The sequence below is a fragment of the Oreochromis aureus genome, linkage group 3 (assembly GCF_013358895.1).
Source record: "Oreochromis aureus strain Israel breed Guangdong linkage group 3, ZZ_aureus, whole genome shotgun sequence".
NCBI lineage: Eukaryota > Metazoa > Chordata > Actinopteri > Cichliformes > Cichlidae > Oreochromis > Oreochromis aureus.
Genome location: NC_052944.1, coordinates 134,212,474 through 134,236,221, shown reverse-complemented (window position 1 = coordinate 134,236,221; position 23,748 = coordinate 134,212,474). Strand labels below are relative to the sequence as shown.

Here is a 23,748-nt window from a genome sequence, read left to right as displayed (position 1 = left end):
GGTGCGGCTGTTCTCATATTGTTCCCCTGCCACTGAGAGTGCACCTTGGATGGTTCTTGTATGGCCTTTCTTGCGTACTTCTTCAAGTGGTACAGGCTGTGAGTGTTCGTCTGGCAGTTTCCCAAGGTCTCAGGTATGAACAGCTTGCTGTACTTCTTAGACACCTTATTAGTTGCACCTTTCTGCAACTCCAATAGTTTGCTAACTTGCCTCTGTTCGACACAAATTCATATACTGAGCAGCAGATATACCACTGACTAGATGTTCTTTGTTGTGGCAAATGTATCATATACAAATACCGCCATGGGACCTTAAGCCACATTGCTATAAATACCCTACACTGATTAGGTGGTACTCAATTGCAATGGATAACAACCAAAAATGTGTCGAGTCAAATTGCTTCAAGTCAAACCTCGTAGATACTAGTGGGAAAGGGATATTATTATAGCAAAAATGTCTTGATGCACGTTCAGTTATCCAGGTAAGTAAATCCCAAGCGCTGATTCTGTTCATGTGGATGTAGCATTGGCAGTGGGAGAAACGTTTAATCACTCATCTGTTGGGATTCAGAGATTCTTTTATTGCTGCTATATAACCTGCCTTATGATAAATGCATTAATAACATGTTTTACAGTATTATTTTATCAGTAATATTTCTTATAGGATTCATATTGCATTGAATATGTTTGTCATCACATTGACCTTTCTATTCACAGGTTTAGTTCATTTTATACACATTGCATATCTGTGCTGATTTGGAGTTGATGTTCCATCCAAGAGGGTCTTAAGCTTCACTGGTGAGAGTGTCCAGGTGATACATGTTGAGGGAAGATGAGAACATAGCAGGTTAACTGCATGCATGCTTACAATACATAAATCTAGCAACAGGCCTGAGCGAAGGCCCAAGTGTCTTCTGCTTTTCTTTGAGACCTGCTGCAATTTAGTTTACTTAGTGATTGATGACGAGGGTCAATAATTAGCCCTTAGAGACCCTGAAGCTTGAAGTTTATTACCTTAAAAGGCAAGTGTTATAGAAAAGAGAAGTTATATGTCTGTTTATAGTTATTAGAGATGTACAAGATGTACCTTTGTCTGTAAACAATGACTGTACACAATGTATTTTTGACTTGTGTTGACCTACGTGGAGGCGTGATCCTCACTGCTATAAAACCCGCATCCATTGTATTTTTGTCAGAGGAAGACATATGCTGATGTTTCCTCTCCGGTGTTAATAAACTCATCGTTTGATTGCACTTTTCTGGGGCCTCCGCCGTTTGTTGTTCTGGTCTCCAATTGATTGATCTCGCTTCACATCCAAGAGACTTCTTCAGTCTCAGCTGACTGCAGGTTTCCCCACTCTTATAAACAGTACATTTGCATAATGACTGAAATTAGCACCATTAATGAACAATGGGTTTGTGAGGTCTGTTCCTTGATCCTTAATATGCAATTTGTCATGACCATTGATCAACAACCACTGATCAAATACCACTGATCACTGATTATGACCACTGATCAATGGCCATGAGTACCATTCACAGAGAGTTAGAGAATGGCTGCAATCACAGCATTGTAGGATGGTGACAGATAGGCCCGCTCCTCGATACAGAGATGGTCTTTCCCTTTTCATGTAAATTGCCTCTCTGACTCCCTGCTCAAACCAGCGTTCCTCTCTGTCCAGGATGTGTGGATGGTGAGAGTCAGACCTTGAATTCCAATCCATATACATCGGTTTATGGTAGACATCAACTTTTAAGTGTCTGCTATTATCCCGTGAACATTGATTATGTCATGTGGATACACTGGATCCACTGGTCCGTGACTAATTCTGGACATCTACATGACGTCCAAACTAGGTCCATGAATTGGCCAGCCAAATGTGACCTAACTTGGAGGTCAATGTGATGTTCAACATTTGAACTTTGTACTGAGTAATGTTTTTAGATGTCCTAAGGATGTCTAGGAAAGGGAATTTAAATGATTAATAAATGTAATATGTTTTAATTTACAAATATTAACATTTTGTAATCAACATAATTTATATGAATATGGATTTTGTATAAACAAAGAAGATTTATTTTGTGTTAGTCTATTGATTTAATTAGGGTTAGGTGTAATGTTTTTGGTTACTTTTACATTTTCCTGTTTTTCTTTAACTGGTTTATATATTTTAGTTAATCAATTTATCTGTTTGCAACCAGGTTTAAACTGTCTTTTATTAAAAGGTGGTAAAATATCAAAGTTGAAATCCATGTAAAATGTAAAATTATAATGGTTAAAATATTTTGAAATCCTTTTTGTTGTTTTAAACTTATGAAACAAATTGTTTCATAAGTTTAAAAGACCATCTATTGATCATTTTTACAAATATGCTGTTTTATTGTTTAAAGACTTAAAGTCTTTAAACAATAAAACAGCACCTTCGTGTGCACCTTTCAGCAGCACATTTTAGCAGCATGGTGGTGCTGTGATTAACACTGTTGCTTCACAACAACAAAGTCCTTAGTTCGTTTCACCAACATCTGACAAATGGTGGAATCCTGGGGCAAAGACCCTGGTTGGTTTCCATGTTCTCCCGTGTTTGCATGGGTTCTCTCCCGGTACTTGACTTCCTCCCAGAGTCCAAAGATATGCAGTTAGTGGGAATAGGTTCATTAATATTTCTAAATTGCCCATAGGTGAGAATGTAAGTGTGAGTGTGACAGACTGTCGACTTGTCCAGAGTGTACCCTTTTGTCTTCTGCCTTTTGGTAGCTGTGATAGGCTCCAGCTAGAAATGTAAGAACCAAGCACAATAACCTCTATCTACATTTAGAAGCAACGAGTTAAAGGTCAGAATAAAAATTTTAAATGTTACAGAGCTTTGTTGGAGGCTTTGACCACTGGCAGCAGCCTCAGAAGAGCCTCCTCTGAAGCAGAGTATTTCTTCAGGTCAAACACATCCAGATGTTTTTCTGATGACAGTAAGATGAAGACCAGAGCTGACCACTGAGTAGGAAACAGTTTATATCTAGAGAGACGTCCTGATCTCAGGTACTCTTGGATCTCCTCCACTAGAGAACGATCATTCAGTTCATTCAGACAGTGGAACAGATTGATGTTTTTCTCTGAAGACAGAGTCTCACTGAGCTTCTTCTTGATGTACTGGACTGCTTCCTGATTGGTCTGTGAGCTACTTCCTGTCTGTGTCAGCAGACCTCGCAGGAAAATCTGATTGGTCTGCAGTGAAAGACCCAGGAGGAAGCGGAGGAACAAGTCCAGGTGTCCATTTGGACTCTGTAAGGCCTTGTCCACAGCACTCTGGTAGAAGTGAGTCACTGAAGATTCTGTGGTTTCAGACCTCTGGGAGGTCGTTTGTTGTTCTTCCAGCAGATTGAGTCCAGAGTTGATGAAGGTCAGATGGGCATGAAGAGCAGCCAGAAACTCCTGAACACTCAGATGGATGAAGCAGAACACCTTGTCCTGGTACAGTCCTCTCTCCTCTTTAAAGATCTGTGTGAACACTCCTGAGTACACTGAGGCTGCTCTGATATCGATGCCACACTCTGTCAGGTCTGATTCATAGAAGATCAGGTTTCCTTTCTGCAGCTGATCAAAAGCCAGTTTTCCCAGAGACTCAATCATCTTCCTGCTTTCTGAACTCCAGTGTGGATCTGTCTCAGCTCCTCCGTCATACTTGAACTTCTTCACTTTGGCCTGAACCACCAGGAAGTGGATGTACATCTCAGTCAGGGTCTTGGGCAGCTGTCCTCCCTCTCTGGTTTTCAGCTCATCCTCCAGAACTGTAGCAGTGATCCAGCAGAAGACTGGGATGTGGCACATGATGTGGAGGCTCCGTGATGTCTTGATGTGGGAAATGATCCTGCTGGCCTTCTCCTCATCTCTGAATTTTTTCTTGATGTACTCCTCCTTCTGAGGGTCAGTGAACCCTCTGATCTCTGTCACCATGTCAACACAGTTAGGGGGGATTTGATTGGCTGCTGCAGGTCGTGTGGTTATCCAGAAGCGAGCAGAGGGAAGCAGTTTCCCCCTGATGAGGTTTATCAGCAGTACGTCCACTGAGGTGGACTTTCTATGGTCAGTTAGGATTGTAGTTTTGTGGAAGTCCAGAGGAAGTCGACACTCATCCAGACCATCAAAGATGAAGACAACCTGGAAGTCTTCAAAGCTGCAGATTCCTGCTTCTTTGGTTTCAGTAAAGAAGTGATGAACAAGTTCCACCAAGCTGAACTTTTCCTCTTTCAGCACATTCAGCTCTCTGAAAGTGAATGGAAATATGAACTGGATGTCCTGGTTGGCTTTGTCTTCAGCCCAGTCCAGGGTGTATTTCTGTGTTAAGACTGTTTTCCCAATGCCAGCCACTCCCTTTGTCAGCACTGTTCTGATTGGTTCATCTCTTCCAGGTGAGGCTTTAAAGATGTCTTCTTGTCTGATTGTTGTTTCTGGTCTGTCTGGTTTCCTGGATGCTGTTTCAATCTGTCTGACCTCATGTTCATCATTGACCCCTGCAGTCCCTCCCTCTGTGATGTAGAGCTCTGTGTAGATCTGATTCAGAAGGGTTGGGTTTCCTGCTTTAGCGATCCCCTCAAACACACACTGGAACTTCTTCCTTAGAGCAGATTTAAGTCTAGGCTGACAATTTTGAAGAGCCTCTGAATAAATAAAAATATATACAATAATAGTAAACACACTTATTTCTTCTCGCTTTTTTCTCTGAGTTTTCCTCAGACTGATGTAGATCTAAAATCATTACAACAAAGACAAAATGTCATGGATTATAACAGCACCATCCTGCTATTAAGGTAAAGAGAAAATGCTTTCAGTCACATTATGACTAAACTGAAAAGCTTCAATTTTAGGGTATCTGCCCGAGGAAAAGGACAAAAGGTACTTTTGTTATCATTCACTGTGAACTCTTGGTTTCTTACTCTTTACATTTTGGTCGGTGGTTCTTTGCACATTTTCTATCTTGGATTTGAATTTTTTTTAAATTTTTTATTCTGACTCTACTACTTTAATCTCTGCCAAAATATGCTATGAGATTAGCTGGTTATGGTACCAGATTAATGTATTTTAAATATTCTTTTATATTTTCACGTTATCATCTCTGTGTGTTTTAATGATTGTACACAGGGCAGGAGGCATGATGATGACTGATATCTAGTAACACCATCTCCCTTACAATGTTTGTGTTTGGTTTCAAATAGGCTTCTGACATTGATGAAAGATGGGCACAAATATCACTATGTGTGCTAAAGATCACTAATGAGGTTCCTGTTTTTCAAATCCTTTGGAATTGGAACAAAAAACTGGGGTGCAGGGCAGGAGAACACCCAACCCCCACTGCAGAGGCCAGGACAGGAAGCCACAGGTACAAGCCTGAGGGAGGGCAACTCCAGGGTAAGCAATAGAGAGAGTAGTGGAAGACTACTTAGGGGGGTGCCAAAGGGCAGCCTCCCTTACTCTATAAACGTGTGTGTGAGGTATGCTCCTCAGATCAGCCTTTAGCATAGGAATGCATAGGATGCAGGGTACTGATCTCCAGATGCATCTGTAAGGAAAATGGGTAATAAAACGATTGTGTAAAACTTGGAAACATCTCTGCATGATCTCTACCAAGACAAAAGAATCGGAGAGACCGGCGCTGTCTCTCAACAGCCTCTTCTCCAAATTTTGGCACTAACTATTATTAAATTGAATTGTCAAGATGTCCCTACTGCTACAACCACGTTTTCAAAAGAGCATGTGAGGAGAATTCAATAATTCACATTAAATTCCAACTCTAAATTAGAAAAGGGAATATACACCTTGTGACTCTCAGAAGAATGGATCAATTTTTCTTGAGGGATTCTAAAGCACTCAAGAAGTCACACAAATGATGCTTACATTTTTAAGGCAATCAATTTTAACAACTAAATAAGACTTCTCAAGTCAATACAGCTAAGAAGTTCCAGTTTGATGAACAGCTGTTTAAAACTAATCTGTGTAGTCTGTTTTAAGTCAAACACATATGTGAAATAATTTCTTCATAGTCCTGCATGACTTTTGGATTTTTTTTATTTGTGAGCAGCACTGTATAACAAATCCAAATGCATGTTGTAGAATGAAATTCTTGCCTTCTGTTTTTGTTATATTGATCTTTGAGGTTTTACACTGTCACATCTCAACAAGCCCTGAAAGAGACCATTCTTACAGAAAAAAAGTGACCTTACCTTGCTGAGCAGATGGATCAGAGTATAAATGCAGTTGAGAGAAAAGAGATTGATCTTTGATCTGAAGATGTCGGATCATTATCCTGGAGGCTTTGTCCCCTTTTTTCCTTACTGTATCGATGAAGCAGCGGGCCTTATCTGCTCTGACAGGGTTCCCTTCCAGTATTGAATCTTTCTCTAATTCATTTAAGACACCATCAGTTACCAGGGCCTCAAGGAGCTGTTTAAGGATTTCTGTTGACACCCTCCAAACAAAGGCTGTTCGCACCCTGACAAGCTCCTCCTCTATAAGAAGAAGAAAGAGACATGAACATGTATCCCACTCAAACTTTGCTGTTTTAAAAGTAGAAACTCTGAATCTTAAAAATCTTCCATCATCTCATATTTAAATACTGAATTTTGAGGTCTGTTGGTTCAAAATTTTTAAAAATGCCAGTTGCTTTCTTTTCCAGGTTTCTTAGACTGGCAGTTCTCATGCAATGGAAATGTGCCAAAGAAGAATTAAGACATTTTGCAACACATTTCAACATGACCCTAAAAACTGTTTGTTTTTGTTTGTTTTTTAAAGACAAGTACAGTGGTCCCTCGCTTATCACGGAAGTTGCTTTCTAAAAATAACCTGCCATAGGTGAAATCCATGAAGTAGCCAGCTTTATTTTTTACAATTATTATAGATGCTTTAAGGCTGTAAAACCCCTCACTACACATTTTATCCACTTTTCTCAGACAGGCATGAACATTTTCACACTTTCCTCTCTTGTTTAAACATAAAGTTCAAACCTTGGTAGAAAAACAAGTCCAGTATTATAGAATTTTCAGGTCCAGAACATGAGAATAGAGCAGCCAGAGAATTCAACATTAAGGAATCAGTGGTACAGAAGTGGAGGAAGCAAGAAGAATGAGTTGAGTAAAGTTTGACTGTTTTGTTTCGCTTATGGTTAGCATCTTTCTCTGCCTTTTTGGTGCTACCGCAAGTGCCTTTAACGGTGCAAAACATTTTATTGACATTGTTGTGTTTGTTAGGGAGAAAACTTACAAACAAAGATACAGAACAGTACTTCACAGTCACGCTGCTAGAGATCAAAGATTTATGTAAATTTGACAAGCTGAACGCATTCTGTACTGTACAGGAGACACGGCACCAGATTGATTGACAATGGTCTACAGCGAATCAGGACGCAGAACACAATGCACTGTAAACAAAACAAAACAAAACAAAGCATGCAAAATTGCACAAAGAAAAATATCTGCAAAACAGTGAGGCTGTGAAAGGTATTTATTATTGTGCAATCTACTGTACAATACAGGGAGTGCAGAATTATTAGGCAAATGAGTATTTTGTCCACATCATCCTCTTCATGCATGTTGTCTTACTCCAAGCTGTATAGGCTCGAAAGCCTACTACCAATTAAGCATATTAGGTGATGTGCATCTCTGTAATGAGAAGGGGTGTGGTCTAATGACATCAACACCCTATATCAGGTGTGCATAATTATTAGGCAACTTCTTTTCCTTTGGCAAAATGGGTCAAAAGAAGGACTTGACAGGCTCAGAAAAGTCAAAAATAGTGAGATATCTTGCAGAGGGATGCAGCAGTCTTAAAATTGCAAAGCTTCTGAAGCGTGATCATCGAACAATCAAGCGTTTCATTCAAAATAGTCAACAGGGTCGCAAGAAGCGTGTGGAAAAACCAAGGCGCAGAATAACTGCCCATGAACTGAGAAAAGTCAAGCGTGCAGCTGCCAAGATGCCACTTGCCACCAGTTTGGCCATATTTCAGAGCTGCAACATCACTGGGTGCCCAAAAGCACAAGGTGTGCAATACTCAGAGACATGGCCAAGGTAAGAAAGGCTGAAAGACGACCACCACTGAACAAGACACACAAGCTGAAACGTCAAGACTGGGCCAAGAAATATCTCAAGACTGATTTTTCTAAGGTTTTATGGACTGATGAAATGAGAGTGAGTCTTGATGGGCCAGATGGATGGGCCCGTGGCTGGATTGGTAAAGGGCAGAGAGCTCCAGTCCGACTCAGACGCCAGCAAGGTGGAGGTGGAGTACTGGTTTGGGCTGGTATCATCAAAGATGAGCTTGTGGGGCCTTTTCGGGTTGAGGATGGAGTCAAGCTCAACTCCCAGTCCTACTGCCAGTTTCTGGAAGACACCTTCTTCAAGCAGTGGTACAGGAAGAAGTCTGCATCCTTCAAGAAAAACATGATTTTCATGCAGGACAATGCTCCATCACACGCGTCCAAGTACTCCACAGCGTGGCTGGCAAGAAAGGGTATAAAAGAAGAAAAACTAATGACATGGCCTCCTTGTTCACCTGATCTGAACCCCATTGAGAACCTGTGGTCCATCATCAAATGTGAGATTTACAAGGAGGAAAACAGTACACCTCTCTGAACAGTGTCTGGGAGGCTGTGGTTGCTGCTGCACGCAATGTTGATGGTGAACAGATCAAAACACTGACAGAATCCATGGATGGCAGGCTTTTGAGTGTCCTTGCAAAGAAAGGTGGCTATATTGGTCGCTGATTTGTTTTTGTTTTGTTTTTGAATGTCAGAAATGTATATTTGTGAATGTGGAGATGTTATATTGGTTTCACTGGTAAAAATAAATAATTGAAATGGGTATATATTTGTTTTTTGTTAAGTTGCCTAATAATTATGCACAGTAATAGTCACCTGCACACACAGATATCCCCCTAAAATAGCTCAAACTAAAAACTACTTCCAAAAACATTCAGCTTTGATATTAATGAGTTTTTTGGGTTCATTGAGAACATGGTTGTTGTTCAATAATAAAATTATTCCTCAAAAATACAACTTGCCTAATAATTCTGCACTCCCTGTATAAAGTGCTTTGAGGCGACGTTTGTTGTGATTTGGCGCTATATAAATAAAATTGAATTGAAATTGAATTGAATTTAGCAAAGGACCACTATATATACATAACGATGTGTAAATGCTTTGGCAATTTTTCCAAAAAACATTACAAAAAGGGAAAGGAATCTACCTAATATCTAGAGATGTCATCGCACAAACCACTGGTCTCCTACCTGCTGATGAAGTTGCTTTGATTAGTGGTTCTTCTACAGGTTCTTTCATCATCTTTCTATAAAAACATGAGAAGATGATTTCACCAGAAGAAACAGTGAACACAGCCTATGTGACACCGTGACACATTGCCGTGAAAAAAGTTTGAAAGACTAGTCTAAAGATAGTTAAAAGTTAAGAAACAAGGATGGTGTTTTAGAGCTACTTGGAAAGGCTGCCGTCACTCCAGCGCCATCTTGCATCTTTTAGACAGTTGGGTGGATAAACTTTATGAATATACCTGCACTCACACACACAGGCGTATAAACAGGTACTCACAGACGCACACTATCTTGGTCAGCTGCTACCTCTAAAAATGTCAAGTATCATTAATACTGTGTGTGGCTCAGTAACATTTAATAATTATTATTTAATGTCACTCATGCTTATTCTGGTTGTTGCTGTGGTTTCCCTGTTTTGATGTTATTGGGGGTCTTTTTCTGTTGTTGTTTTTTTCAGCGGGTGATGAAGAACATTTTCTTTTCTTCCTCTAGCCCGCTTCTTTGATATTTTTCTGTGCCCTTCTGTTAAATATCTCCCCAACTTGTCTCTCTTTTTTTCTTTTCCGTCCCACTTTGTTGTCCATTGTGATTTTAATAACTCAAAATAAAACAATCCAAGCAAAAGCCATAATGGTCTACTTGGGAAAATAAATCGCACTTATTTTTTTTAACCTTCAGACAAGATTTCTGATTACTACACTGCCAGACAGTACAGGAAAAAAAAATAAAACAATAAGCATCTGAAGAATTACATGCTTTAACCAAACACATCAACAAACTGGATCGAACAATCAATCTCACCAGATGGACATAAAAGAAAATAAGTTATTATTCCTGGACTGCACTATGCTCATTAAAGCCTGAATGCCAAAGAAAACAACACACACAGACTAGTAACTACTCTTTGACTCTCACCACGCACTGGCATAAAGGAAAGAAAAGAAACGAAACAAGAGAGCACAGAAAATACTTATATAAACTGCACCTTCATTAAGTCAATACAGACACGGAAAAGAGACATCCCTTGTATTAGTTAGGTGATGTTAATGCTAGTTTATCCAGGGACATTTAGTTAAAACTGATTTTCTAAACCCTCTTATGATAACGATGAAAATCTGCACTTGAATCATATATTGATTATTTGATTTTAATCTACAGTGGTGATATACAGATGCAAAACTACAAAAACTGTTTATTTGTCCAGCAAATACATGTTACCACAGACACCTATAACAGAGTCCACAGACCCATGGCCACACATTTCAACCCCCACCCATGCCTTCACTCATGTGACCCAAGGTCATGGGACTCAAGGTCAACGACTCTAAGTACCACCTCAAAACCAACAACCCCACTGCAGGTTAAACACCAGGGTTTTCTCGTCAGTTAGCTTTACAGATTGCTTTTTAAAAATGTAATTTAATTTCATGTTTCTAAACAACAAAGTGTATTTTAAGTTCTTTAAACAGACAGTTTAGATACGATCAAGGGAATGACGTGTCTGCAGCTTATATAGAACAACAAATAGTTAAGACAGTCATCAAGAATTCATGTTACTAAGAGCTCACCTTTCTGTAGCAGAAAACTGTTTTCCTTTAAAATGATTTAAACATTCTTCTGACCAGTCACTCTTTAAGGACACAGTCCTGGGTTCAGGTCCAGGTCTCTGATGGATCCTAAAAAAGTTCAGCTCTTCAGTAAAAAAACCTCATCACACATAAAGTGAAAATTTTAGATACTTTAACAATGACATGAACTTACTTTTTATCCAATGTATTTTTTCGTCCTAAATCACGAAAGAAATTCTTCATCCGTTTGCTCTTAGATGAAACAGTGGGTGGAGGTCCAGGCTGGTTCCTGTGAATAATGATGGAGCAGTGATGTGAGTGCTGAGCTGTGACATGGAGAAGAGTCATGGACAGTTAGAGATGGTCATCTCACCTCTGAGCTTTGGTCTGGCTCTCATGTTCCCCACACAGAGTGCTTTTAGAGGAGGGACTCCTCCTCTCTGTCCTCACACTGATCCATGCTGCTCAATTCACATCAGCTCACACACACTTTCTACCTTCACCTGCAGAGGAAACACAAATCATTCATGTGCACATCAACTGAAATCCTCCTTTTCATCATGTGTGCTGTCCAAATATCAGCTGCTTCTTTCCTGCTTCATCTCAGTGTCAGCTGAGAGAATGACAAACCCACTATGTATCAACATTTGATGGATGATGACACAGAAATGAGAAATGATATTGACTTAAATCTGTCCTAATGATAATGCGCTTTGATGAGTTTTGATGAGTTGTGACTGTGTGAGGTGTTACTATGATGTTGAAACACTGGGGCTCAGCCCAGCCCTGAAATCTTTGCTATTTTCTTTTTGCTAACAGCTCTTTAAAGTTTTTGAGTGAATTTAACAGTAAAGTGAATGTAAATGTGAGACACTGTGTGCTCACAGCTAAAGGCTGGAGTCAGCTGTGTTAGAGCATCTTTCACACAATGATTCTTTAATAAACACTCAGAGCTCCATGTTGATGAAGCAGTTGCACATGATGCTAAACAATGTTCTGTGTAAAGCTCATGATCTGGATGATTGATCGATAATGGATTACTTGTACATGTGTAATGTGTAAGGGCTAATGTCTCACGAGAACACCTTTACTGTTTCTACCCATAGTAAATGCCACTGTTTTATTCAGAAAAAAACATTGCGTGTATTTTTTTAATCATAATTCTGGCCTATTAACACAATTTAAAAACTGGTATATAGTTTGAAGTCCTCACTTTCGAATGGAGACTCTGGGTTGCTGCATCTTGTTGCTTTGTCTTAAACTGGTCATGGGACTTTGACTCTGCCACTTAATTAACCCACTGGGGTTGAGGGATGCGACCCCAGTGGGTTAATGAAGTGGCAGAGGATGGTGAAGGTACTACAGCAGAAGTTAACCATGGTGATAGACTGGATAAACTGACAGATCTGGTGAAATAATTGATTCAGTCTCAAGCAACAAGAGCTGGACAAAGAATCAGGAACACAGATGAAGACATAAGGACAGTTTATGAGGAGTTGCGTCAAGTGCAAACCCCTGAACTAGACCTGAGGTGCAGGGTTGATACATGCATGTTATTCTCAGGATTCATTTTTCAAAGAGCAGAGAGACAGCTTAAAGGTCAAAAAGCAGATAAAGAGAAGACGACGAACCTTGGCCTAATTTTAGATCTGTGCTAGGCTCAACAGGTTCTTTTTCCAGACCACTGTCTCATCAATCAGGATATAGGTCTACTATCTCTAGCAGCCACTCAGTCAAAAGAATAGAGGCTGTAGCTGAAGCTGCTGCAACTCAGAAGGTCTTGGCAGTGTTGGAGGAGCAAGAAAGGGAAGAAACAGAACTTCAAATGTTCGAGGCTGAGAACCTAGCCAGACAGCAAGAAATCGAACACACACATAGAAAACTTGCACGTCAGAAGAAGTAAAGAAGCTCAATGCTGCTAGAGCTCGAGTGAGGGTCTATGATGAAGCTAAAGAAAACATAGAAGCAACTGATTTGTTGTATGGTATTGAAATACCACCAGAGCTTCAAGTCACAACCCATTCTCTCAATGCATCAAATCCCCTATTCATTCCTTAATCCCTAGTGGTTACAAGTCAAGCTCCTTGTTCACAACAGTTACCTCAGTTTTAGAAGAATAGCTCAGATCTGGTTAATATGCTAGTAGAAGCTATGAGTGCAACACGGCTCCCAACATCAGGGCCTGCAGTGTTTACAGGAGAACTCTTGAAATTTAAAGACTGGCAATTATACTTTGAAACATTAACAGAAAGAAAAAACATTCCAGAGACTGAAAAACGATATTACCTAAGAAAGTACTTAGATAGCACAGCAAAGAAAGCCATGGAAGTATTTCTTCTACTGGGCAGAGAAGCAACATATGACTTAGCCTGGAAGCTTTTATAGAACGTTTCGGAGACCCATTGTTAATTGGGACAAGCTGCATGCATGGCCAAAGATATATTCTAAAGATGCTCGCGAGCTATGAGAATGTGCAGACTTTCTCAAGAGCTGTGAGGCTGCGATCCCCCACGTTAAGATTCTGGAGGTCTTGAATGACTGCACTGAAAGTCAAAGGATTCTGTTTAACTTTCCATTTTGGTTGGTTTCCAGCTAGAATTGTAAAGTGATGGAAGTCAAACAAGTGAAGGCTGAGTACCCACCATTCAAGGTGTTTTGTTGACTTCCTATGAAAGGAAGCAAATCTTGTTTGTAATCCCATTTCCTCAATACAAGCACTCAAGAGTGTTGAAAGTGAGAAACCAAGGCATCCATGAATCCAAATAGTTCAAGCAAAGACTCTGACCACAAGCACAACGCAAAGCAGTATTCCATCATGTGTTTCTGCAAAAGGATAGGATACATCCTAGACAAATGCCGAACTGTTCAGGATCGTGTTACTTTTGAACACACACAGAAGCTTTGCTTTGGATGTTTGAAGACTGGTCATCACTCAAGAAAATGTGATAACAAAAGAACATGTGAGAAATGCCAAAGGAGACATCTGACATGTTTGCATGATAACAAGTTCAAAGACTGTCAAAAGCCAATGCACCAAAATGGAGGTAACATCTCAAAGGACAAGGCAGACACCACAGAAAGGGCTGCAACAGCAACTTCCAACAGAGTCATCCAAGAGGGTGTAAGCACACAAACATCCTCTTTCTTGCCAGTCTGAGTATCATCTACTAAGCAGTCAGATCAAGAACCGCTAGTTTATGCACTCTCAGACACGCAGAGCGATACAACCTTCATACTAGACGAAGTAGCCCAAGACTTCAAAAAAAACCCAAAAAGAATATCAGTCTGCGGATATCCACAATGTCTGCCTAGTCAAAGGTTGTACCATGTCAGAAACTGTCAGGTCTACAATTGAGGGGATCAAACTCAAAGAAAAGGATTCCACTACCACCTGTTTTTGTCACAATCTGCGGGTGCAGACCGCATGGAGGGTGTTTGGATGACCTAGGTGCGGACACAGACGAAGGAGGCAAAACTTTTACTGAACTCAAAGCAAGCCTTTATTAGGGCCGGTAAAAAGTAAAGCAAAAATATCCAAACATAAACTATGGCAATGACCTAAACAAAGATCCTAAACTGGGAAACAACTAAAGACTAAGAATTACTAAGACTGTGACTTTGAACTATAACTATGAGCTATGAACACAACATGAAAAGGCAAAGAACGGAATTCTGGACTGGTACATGAAAGACTATGTGACATGATCATGGGTCATGTTGACCCAGCATTCTTAGTTTTCGTGTGTTTTTGTATTTTGTTCTTTATCTATGCCATGGTTCCTAGATTGTTCTGTTAAGATGTTGCTTCTTTGATTTCCCCTTGTGACTTTACCCCCTGTGTGCCCCTCTGTGTATCTATGAGTCCTCGTTTCCCCTCCTTGTGTTTTATTGCATGTTTTCCCCAGCCCGCTATGTCTGTGCTCTCCCCGTGCTTTCTCTCTCCCTGTGGTCTGCCTCTGTGTGCTTCCTGTTTTACTATGATAGTCTCCCGTCAGTGTGTGTCAGTGTTGTGTTTGCTCCTGCCGTGTCTCATTATGGTTATCAGTGTCACCTGTGTTCCCCGTGTGCTCCCACTTCCCTCATTAACCCTCTGTGTATTTATGTCCACTTCTCCCTCAGTTCAGTGTCGTGTCATCAATGTCTCTTCCCTGAACCTGTGTGCCTTTCTCTGTGTTCCCTCGGTCCTCAGTTTAGCATTCCCAGTTTAGTTCTGTTTCTTTGTAAAGCCTGCAATAAAGCAGAGATTTTGAGTTCAGCTTTTGTCTCTGTGAGTTTTGCATTTGGGTCCTCATCTGCCTGCACACAGCTAGTTCATGACACTATGAAAACATGACAGGAGCAGATAATTCTCCAGAGTCTGGAGAACTACGAATCATAACGTGTAGCTTAAGTGACAGGGATGGTAACAGATGACGCGACAGTGAACAACTGGAAACAGACTAAATACACAGGGGGAAACACATGAGGAAACAGCTTACACAAATGCATATAATGACACAACGGGAAATGTATACTAAGCACACAACATGAAACAAAACTTTCAAAATAAACAGGAAACAGGAGAGGACGCAGACATGATATGAGCTAGGCAAACATTAACCACACAGACATGAAACATGACAGCTTAAGACATGAACTAACAAGATAAACTAAACACAGAAGGTGTTTAGTTTAGTTGGTCTAAAGTGACCAAATAAACAGAACTAAAGACTAAGCAAATTAGGAGCTTAAGATAACTAGATGAATCTAACAAAATAATGTCATGCTACAAAGAACCTCAATCCTATCCAAATAATAGAAGCCACAAGAACTAAACATATCTTCAGTAAAAACACAACTCAACAATACAAAAAATAAACGCAAAATGCTGGTTCACAGACCCAGCCTGTGGCAGTTTTCACACAACAGTTTATCCCAGTAAACAGGCTCCACCAGACCTTCCAAAGTGTGGGGGCCCGCCCCTAGGGGGGCGCAGAGCCATTGCAGGGGGACGCGGTATGAAAAAAAAGGGGGACAAAACGCTTGGACACTGCTAGCACGGGCGTCCACAGAAACGCATAAAGCAGGAGATGAAGCATAGCCTAATATGTTTCCAAACCAACTTCATTCTAAGCCAGAGACTAGAAAATATGGTGAAGCATATCTTCCCTTTGGTTTCACCTGCACAAGTGCTGAGGTAGGTCTCCCCTGCAGAATTGGTTTTTACCTGTGTCGGGAGCACGTGGTGGGCTGTTCAAATCACGGACAAACAGTATCCCACGGGTGTTTATGTTTTTAAACCAATTTTGCACATTTTTTGAAAAATGCATTGATAGCAATGTTGAATATTATTACACATGAAAAAAATAACTAAAATAATCACACCCGAACGCCTCTGCCTTTCTAAATGTAGGGACAGTAACTGGGTGTTTGTATGTAAGCGTGTAAAACCTGAAGATAGTCAGATTAACAGTAACAGTATTTTGTCTCTATCTGCCATTCTGCAAATTCATCTCACGTAAACAATAACGTGGCGCACAGCGTGTCGTGAAAAAAGGCACATACCTTTGACGTTGCGTGATTTAACTCTGTAATCCTCGTCCACACGTAAGCGGGAAAAAGGACTTTAAAAAATCTCCTTTTTCGGTGATTCAAAACGCCGTTTAGGTGTGGACAAAACAGCTGCGTTTTCAAAAATACCCGTGTACACTGAAAAAAAGGCCATGTTGGATTTACTTGATTCAATAGTGGACATTGGTTGCACACAAATGTTTTTCTTTGGCAGAAACTTAAACAACTGAGTTAAATCAACACAACTTATTCATAGTCAATAAACCTGTGCATTTTGTGTTCATAAAACGCGATTGAAACATGTTTAGATTAAGTAAATTGAGCTCTTGGAATATTTTAATCCTTCACAATTTTGTCATTTTATTTCAACACTATTCAATAGCTTTTACCCCAATACTACTTGATCACTTAAATACTACATGTTGTCTTCATATTACATAATTTTCAACAAAGTCTAGAGTCTGGTTAACATAAAAGTAGAATGGATCTACAACAACTACCATCCTCCTATCTTTATCCTGGTTGCAGGGGCGCTGGGTTACTAGGCAGGGTACACACTGGACAGCTCACCAGTCAATCACATAGAGACAAACAACCATTTGCATTCACAGTGAATTCCGAATCACCAATCAACCTAAGCTAAATCTAATAACTGCATGACTTTTAACTGTGGGAGGACACCAGAATACCCAGGGAGAAACCAGTGCAAACTAGCCATATTGTGGATTTGAACTCAGGACTTTCTTACTGTGAGACAACAGTGCTAACCACCATGTCACCAATCCAGGGTTGACAAAAGTAGGAAAGCTATGATTTCAAGGCTTGATGCAGAATTTTCTGTACGTTTTTGTCCTTGACAGGTTAAACCACAATAAAAAGCAATAGCATACACGTTGTGTGTGTGTAGTTGTCTGCCTCTTATAACTCTAGTGATTTTCCTGCAGTTTGAAATCTCAGGTGATCTTGTAAATTTCACGAGTCCAGCAATTAACCACTCCTACAAGATTGTATCATGTCATCTCAACAAGAACAAATTAAGTTGTTGAATTCCGTACAGATCCTACATGATTTAATTACGTTCAAGATAGAAAGAAGAAAATTTAGTGTTCAATTTAGAAGTTAGACTTTTTTAATGTAAAAACCACCCAATTTACTTCTTTCGGTATACCAAAAAAAGTAGAGGCGGCTGTACGACTTGACTCAAACCACGATCCAAAGCGTGCGAGACTGAAATCCCGTGTAGTGTCGCGAGATTTAACATTGCTATATCATTGACTTACTTCACTCGAACATATGTCCACTTGAATCTACCCGCTCTGCATATTATGTATTTTCTACACTATATAGTTACACTTAACTTTAAACCATGAGGCAATACACGCAAGATGCTTACATAAATCCAAAAGCTGGCCAATCCCTTTTTTTCAGTGTAGGTGCGGATGTAGCATGAAAGAGTTAGTAGTTTATTTTTACTACTACCTGTAATTTATTGCAGATTACTTGTATTTGCTTAATTGTTTGCTTAATTGTGTGGTTGGAGGATGTGTTTGTGCGTGTGCGTGCGAACATTTGTGCGAACATTTTTCTTGTAAAACAAAGGAGGGCCTAGCAAAAAAAGTTTGGGAACCACTGGATTACACATTCCAACCTCTGAAATGGCAACATCTAGAGCAACTGTCAGAAAAGATTCCACCACAATTGGATTGCGAAGTAGGCCTTTCAAGTAGGCTTGTCAACGAGCCCTTCACCCAACAGAGAACCTGTCTGGTGATGAGAATCATCCATATGCATAGCGAACTAATCTCGGTTGGACCATTGTTGGTTTATCACATTCAGCAAGTGATGACAACGAACCAATGTTATTAAAAGGTGCCACAGTTTGAACCAGATAACCGACTGGCATGCTACATGCTATGCTACACGGTGTCTACCATCCATACAAACCCGGCAAGATCCGTGTGGTTTTTGACTGTTCTGCACGCTACCAAGAAACCTCTCTAAATGACCATCTTTTGACAGGTCCAGACCTGACTAACACAGTAGCTTACGTGTTTTGTCAATTTAGAAACAGTCCAATGGCCTTAATGTGTGACATAAAAAAATGTTGCAAGGGAACATCAAGACTATCTCAGGTTCCTCTGGTGGGATGGAGGTGATTTGGAGTATTTTATACACACACACACACACACACACACATATATATATATATTTGTACATAAGGTCAAAGTAAGGAAATGACGTGATGCTGCTGTGAGTGACGTCACAGACTAGCAGCATTTAGGCTACGTTCACACTGCAGGTCTTAATGCTCAATTCCGATTTTTTTATCAAATCCTATTTTTTTGTCTGCTTGTTCACAGTACAAATAAAATGTGACAGCAAATGCGCTCTAGTGTGAACCCTCAAAGCGGCCCGCATGCGCAAAAGAAGATGTCACACACAACGCGCTCTGTTTAGACCCAGAGCAAACAGTACTGTTTGACTGATTAATATTAATTAATATAAAGACTTGTTTCGGACTTTGTTTCCCAATTTTGCTTTAAGTTATAAAGTTATTTTGTTTTTTACATATGGCCTAATAATGATCCTTATTGCTGTTTTAGAGAGGAGCAGTGCTTCATATACAGTATAAATAGAATGTTCACGTTTCTCCAATGTTGTCTTCCCAACAGTTTCACTAACATCTACACCGGATGGCAAGGAAGCCTTTGCGATGTCTAATCGGGCGCTTCTCCGGCGCTGATAATTGGCGTCTGACTTGTGTCAGTGACGTAAAAGATGGATTTGATGTGACTTGACCATTCAAACAGCAGTTGCTTTCTGAAACATCAGATTTGAAAATATCGGATTTGTGCCGTTCACACTGTCATACCATGATCGGATATGAGTTGCATAGGGTCAAAAAAGTCGGATTTGATCCACTTTCGTCTGCAGTGTGAACGTAGCCTTAGTTACTCAGCATTACATTTAATCCTTATTATCTGCTCCTCTCACTTCACTTTACCTCTGACAACAAGAAAATTTAGCCAACAACTTCCTTATTTTGAAATAAGGAAGAGGCATCAACGCGGTCACCTATACTGTCCTCCAGCAGGACAGTATAGGTGAATAGTAGACTTAAAGTACACTAAGTCAAAGACAGAAACCTTACTTAAACACCAAATATTCACCAGCTGTACCTCCTGATCCAGGATTCAAAGACGATCAGCAGAGTTAACATGTTGGAGAATTGGGCTTTCCAGTTCTTTCAAACACAGCTGTACTCAGAGAAACAGATGCAGAGACAGAGAAACATCATTTGACTGAAGAAGAGTTCAGCTCTCTTCTTCAAACTCTGTAGAGACACAAGAGACAGGAGCATCAAGGGATGCTTTGAATGACCATGTTCCTGTTAAATACAGTTACAGTTTTAACAGGATGTTTTACTGAAACTGTTTGAAAACATATCTTTGTTATTGTTACTGCTACCTTATATGTACTTGTTGAATTTAAGGAATATTTTGGAAGAATCAGTTACATAGAAGCTTTTTCCGTATTGTGTGTTGTAGAATGTAACAGCTGAACTTTTTATTTGGGTCCTAACAAGTTGCACAGGAAGTCAGAATCAGGCCAATCAGATCTAAACCTACAAACCCACAGAGCCAAGAGCAAACCTTTCTCTGCGTTTCTGCCTGTGTTAGAAGAGGATGTGGTTTCACCGAATATGTACACTTCCTGTGATCATAGTCCTGCAAATGTTTGTCCAACTTACGGGCCCATACAGGTGTTAAACAACAGAAAATGTGGTTGCTAAGCTGTTGCTAGTTGTGCTGATGTCACACAGACCAGGATGAGGTGGAGAATAAAACAGAGAAACCTCAGACTGTTCTCTTCTTCCTGCTCAGGTCAAAGTTTATCTTCTTGTTCATGTAACACCTGAGAGATTTGATGTTTTCACTTCTGATCTTTCAAAGATTAGCTTTTTTTGCTCGAGTGGAAGAAAACTAAAGTGGTTCCTTCTGAGCTCCTGAAATTACATCTTGTCTTCTGTTTGTGTTCTGGTACTTTCTCAGCTCCAGGGGCTCACCTAGGGGGAGGGGTGAAGGTGCCCCCATGTCTCTAACATCCTCTCAGTGTTGGGATGGTGAATGAAGGAGTTTTGTGCAGTTCCAGCAGAGACACTAAAACACAGCAGTGATTGTGTCTAAAAAGACACACATGAACTAAATACAGTGAAGCTGCTGTTTGCTGAGTGTAATCAAATGTCTGAGGGAGCTCACTGCATAAGAACATTTACATCTTTCCTCTTTTATTTCACTGTGAAGGCTGAACCCTCTCTGAAATCAGCAGCATCATTTCAGCAAGAGGTTTACAGTCAAACATTTCTAACAGGAAGTGATCAGAAGTCTTCAAAAGTCTTTGAACCCTGAAATGCTGAGAGCAAATCTGCTGTTCCAGCCCAGCTGCTGATCATAGTTTCCAGCTGCACATTCATCACATCAGAGAAACAATCATTGTATAACTGGATTTCATTCTAGATGTAGTTTAGCTGCAAAATCAACTTTTAGACAACTGAAAACCATTGGAAAGAATTTTTACATTGCATCGTTTTTAAAACTGGCACTGGGGTTGGCTGGGTCTCGGGCGGGTTGTCTGCTTCCTTCTGGATCACTCCTAATTACGGGAGGGCACCTGTCCATCCACACTTCAGAGGGTGGGCTAGAGGTGGATGAGTATCTGTGAAGTTTCGGTAAGTGTAGCCAGGCTCAGGGGTTTGTGATGACTTCCCCCCCCCCCATCCCAGTCTTTTTCTCAGCTTTCTGCTTATTTTTTGTTCTTTACCCCCTGTATGCTCCGGCATAGTCTCCACTACATAATGACATTTTTAAAAAGTAAATAAATCAAACAGAAACATTAGCAAGAGGATCCTATAGAGTGTCCATGGTGCTTCTCTTGGGAGAGTAAATACAGGGAGTGCAGAATTATTAGGCAAGTTGTATTTTTGGGGAATAATTTTATTATTGAACAACAACCATGTTCTCAATGAACCCAAAAAACTCATTAATATCAAAGCTGAATGTTTTTGGAAGTAGTTTTTAGTTTGTTTGTAGTTTTAGCTATTTTAGGGGATATCTGTGTGTGCAGGTGACTATTACTGTGCATAATTATTAGGCAACTTAACAAAAACAAATATATACCCATTTCAATTATTTATTTTTACCAGTGAAACTAATATAACATCTCCACATTCACAAATATACATTTCTGACATTCAAAAACAAAACAAAAACAAATCAGCGACCAATATAGCCACCTTTCTTTGCAAGGACACTCAAAAGCCTGCCATCCATGGATTCTGTCAGTGTTTTGATCTGTTCACCATCAACATTGCGTGCAGCAGCAACCACAGCCTCCCAGACACTGTTCAGAGAGGTGTACTGTTTTCCCTCCTTGTAAATCTCACATTTGATGATGGACCACAGGTTCTCAATGGGGTTCAGATCAGGTGAACAAGGAGGCCATGTCATTAGTTTTTCTTCTTTTATACTCTTTCTTGCCAGCCACGCTGTGGAGTACTTGGATGCGTGTGATGGAGCATTGTCCTGCATGAAAATCATGTTTTTCTTGAAGGATGCAGACTTCTTCCTGTACCACTGCTTGAAGAAGGTGTCTTCCAGAAACTGGCAGTAGGACTGGGAGTTGAGCTTGACTCCATCCTCAACCCGAAAAGGCCCCACAAGCTCATCTTTGATGATACCAGCCCAAACCAGTACTCGACCTCCACCTTGCTGGCGTCTGAGTCGGACTGGAGCTCTCTGCCCTTTACCAATCCAGCCACGGGCCCATCCATCTGGCCCATCAAGACTCACTCTCATTTCATCAGTCCATAAAACCTTAGAAAAATCAGTCTTGAGATATTTCTTGGCCCAGTCTTGACGTTTCAGCTTGTGTGTCTTGTTCAGTGGTGGTCGTCTTTCAGCCTTTCTTACCTTGGCCATGTCTCTGAGTATTGCACACCTTGTGCTTTTGGGCACTCTAGTGATGTTGCAGCTCTGAAATATGGCCAAACTGGTGGCAAGTGGCATCTTGGCAGCTGCACGCTTGACTTTTCTCAGTTCATGGGCAGTTATTTTGCGCCTTGGTTTTTCCACACGCTTCTTGCGACCCTGTTGACTATTTTGAATGAAACGCTTGATTGTTCGATGATCACGCTTCAGAAGCTTTGCAATTTTAAGACTGCTGCATCCCTCTGCAAGATATCTCACTATTTTTGACTTTTCTGAGCCTGTCAAGTCCTTCTTTTGACCTATTTTGCCAAAGGAAAAGAAGTTGCCTAATAATTATGCACACCTGATATAGGGTGTTGATGTCATTAGACCACACCCCTTCTCATTACAGAGATGCACATCACCTAATATGCTTAATTGGTAGTAGGCTTTCCAGCCTATACAGCTTGGAGTAAGACAACATGCATGAAGAGGATGATGTGGACAAAATACTCATTTGCCTAATAATTCTGCACTCCCTGTATATCTGGCACTACAAAGCATCCTGACCATAATTCTTATTGCTAATACTGCTGAATAGCACAGGTTTAAAAAAAATTGTTACCTTCAAACATTCAAACATCTGGAAAATGTCCCACATTCTGAACCACAAACTCCATAATGTACTGAAAACACCAGTGTGTGAATGTGAGAGTGAATGAATAGTGGAATTGTACAGCGCTTTGGGTGCCTAGAAAAGCGCCATATAAATGCAATCCATAATTATTATTAACTAAACAGTTATTTTTCTACAGATCATCAGGAAATTATTTACATTTTTTTGCTTCAAACTACAAACACCAGGACAATAAACATTTCTATAAACAGCAGCTGAAACTTCCAGAAACTAAAGACAAAACACTCAGCTCGATGCTTCAACAATGAGATTAACTATGAACCTGCTGTTTATAGCCATCTTTTATACACAGGCTGAAGATAGTCTAGAGTGGAAATGATCATTTACACCTGCTTAGAGAGATTTAATGTTAAAACACACATTCTCACAATCACTTAAAGGAGGAAGAGTGTTTAATGGTTGGTCCAATGCTCTGGTCATTGGTCCAGCTGTGAGTCCATTACCATGAACTATGGAGCAGCAGATTTGTGCTGTTTGTGCTGGAGCTAAGCTGCACACAGCTGATGTTAGCCAAGAAAACATTACACACTGAAAAACATTACCTTCATATGGAGCTTCACTCAGAAATGATCATCATCAGTCACGAACACAAAGTCAAGGAAGGTGAAAGCAAACTTTGAGCAGGACGGAAAGAACACGAGAGGCATCCACAGAC

The 23,748-nt window shown here is 40.3% G+C and overlaps 1 protein-coding gene and 1 long non-coding RNA gene across 2 annotated transcripts; both read right to left on the bottom strand.

Moving 5' to 3' along the window:
- Positions 1 to 4,491: 4,491 nt before the first annotated feature.
- Positions 4,492 to 11,299, bottom strand: LOC120439261 (the record flags this gene model as incomplete). The annotated part of the gene is made up of 6 exons (XM_039610064.1): positions 11,254 to 11,299; positions 11,074 to 11,169; positions 10,881 to 10,988; positions 9,274 to 9,329; positions 6,213 to 6,497; positions 4,492 to 4,652 (listed from the first exon to the last, which is right to left on the bottom strand). Coding segments are annotated over exons 2-6 (660 nt in total), but the record flags the coding sequence as incomplete, so codon positions are not given.
- Positions 11,300 to 11,341: 42 nt separating this feature from the next.
- LOC120439260 lies at positions 11,342 to 23,748 on the bottom strand. The gene is made up of 3 exons (XR_005612503.1): positions 23,636 to 23,748; positions 19,610 to 19,764; positions 11,342 to 11,383 (listed from the first exon to the last, which is right to left on the bottom strand). It is a non-coding gene; the product is annotated as an uncharacterized LOC120439260 (long non-coding RNA).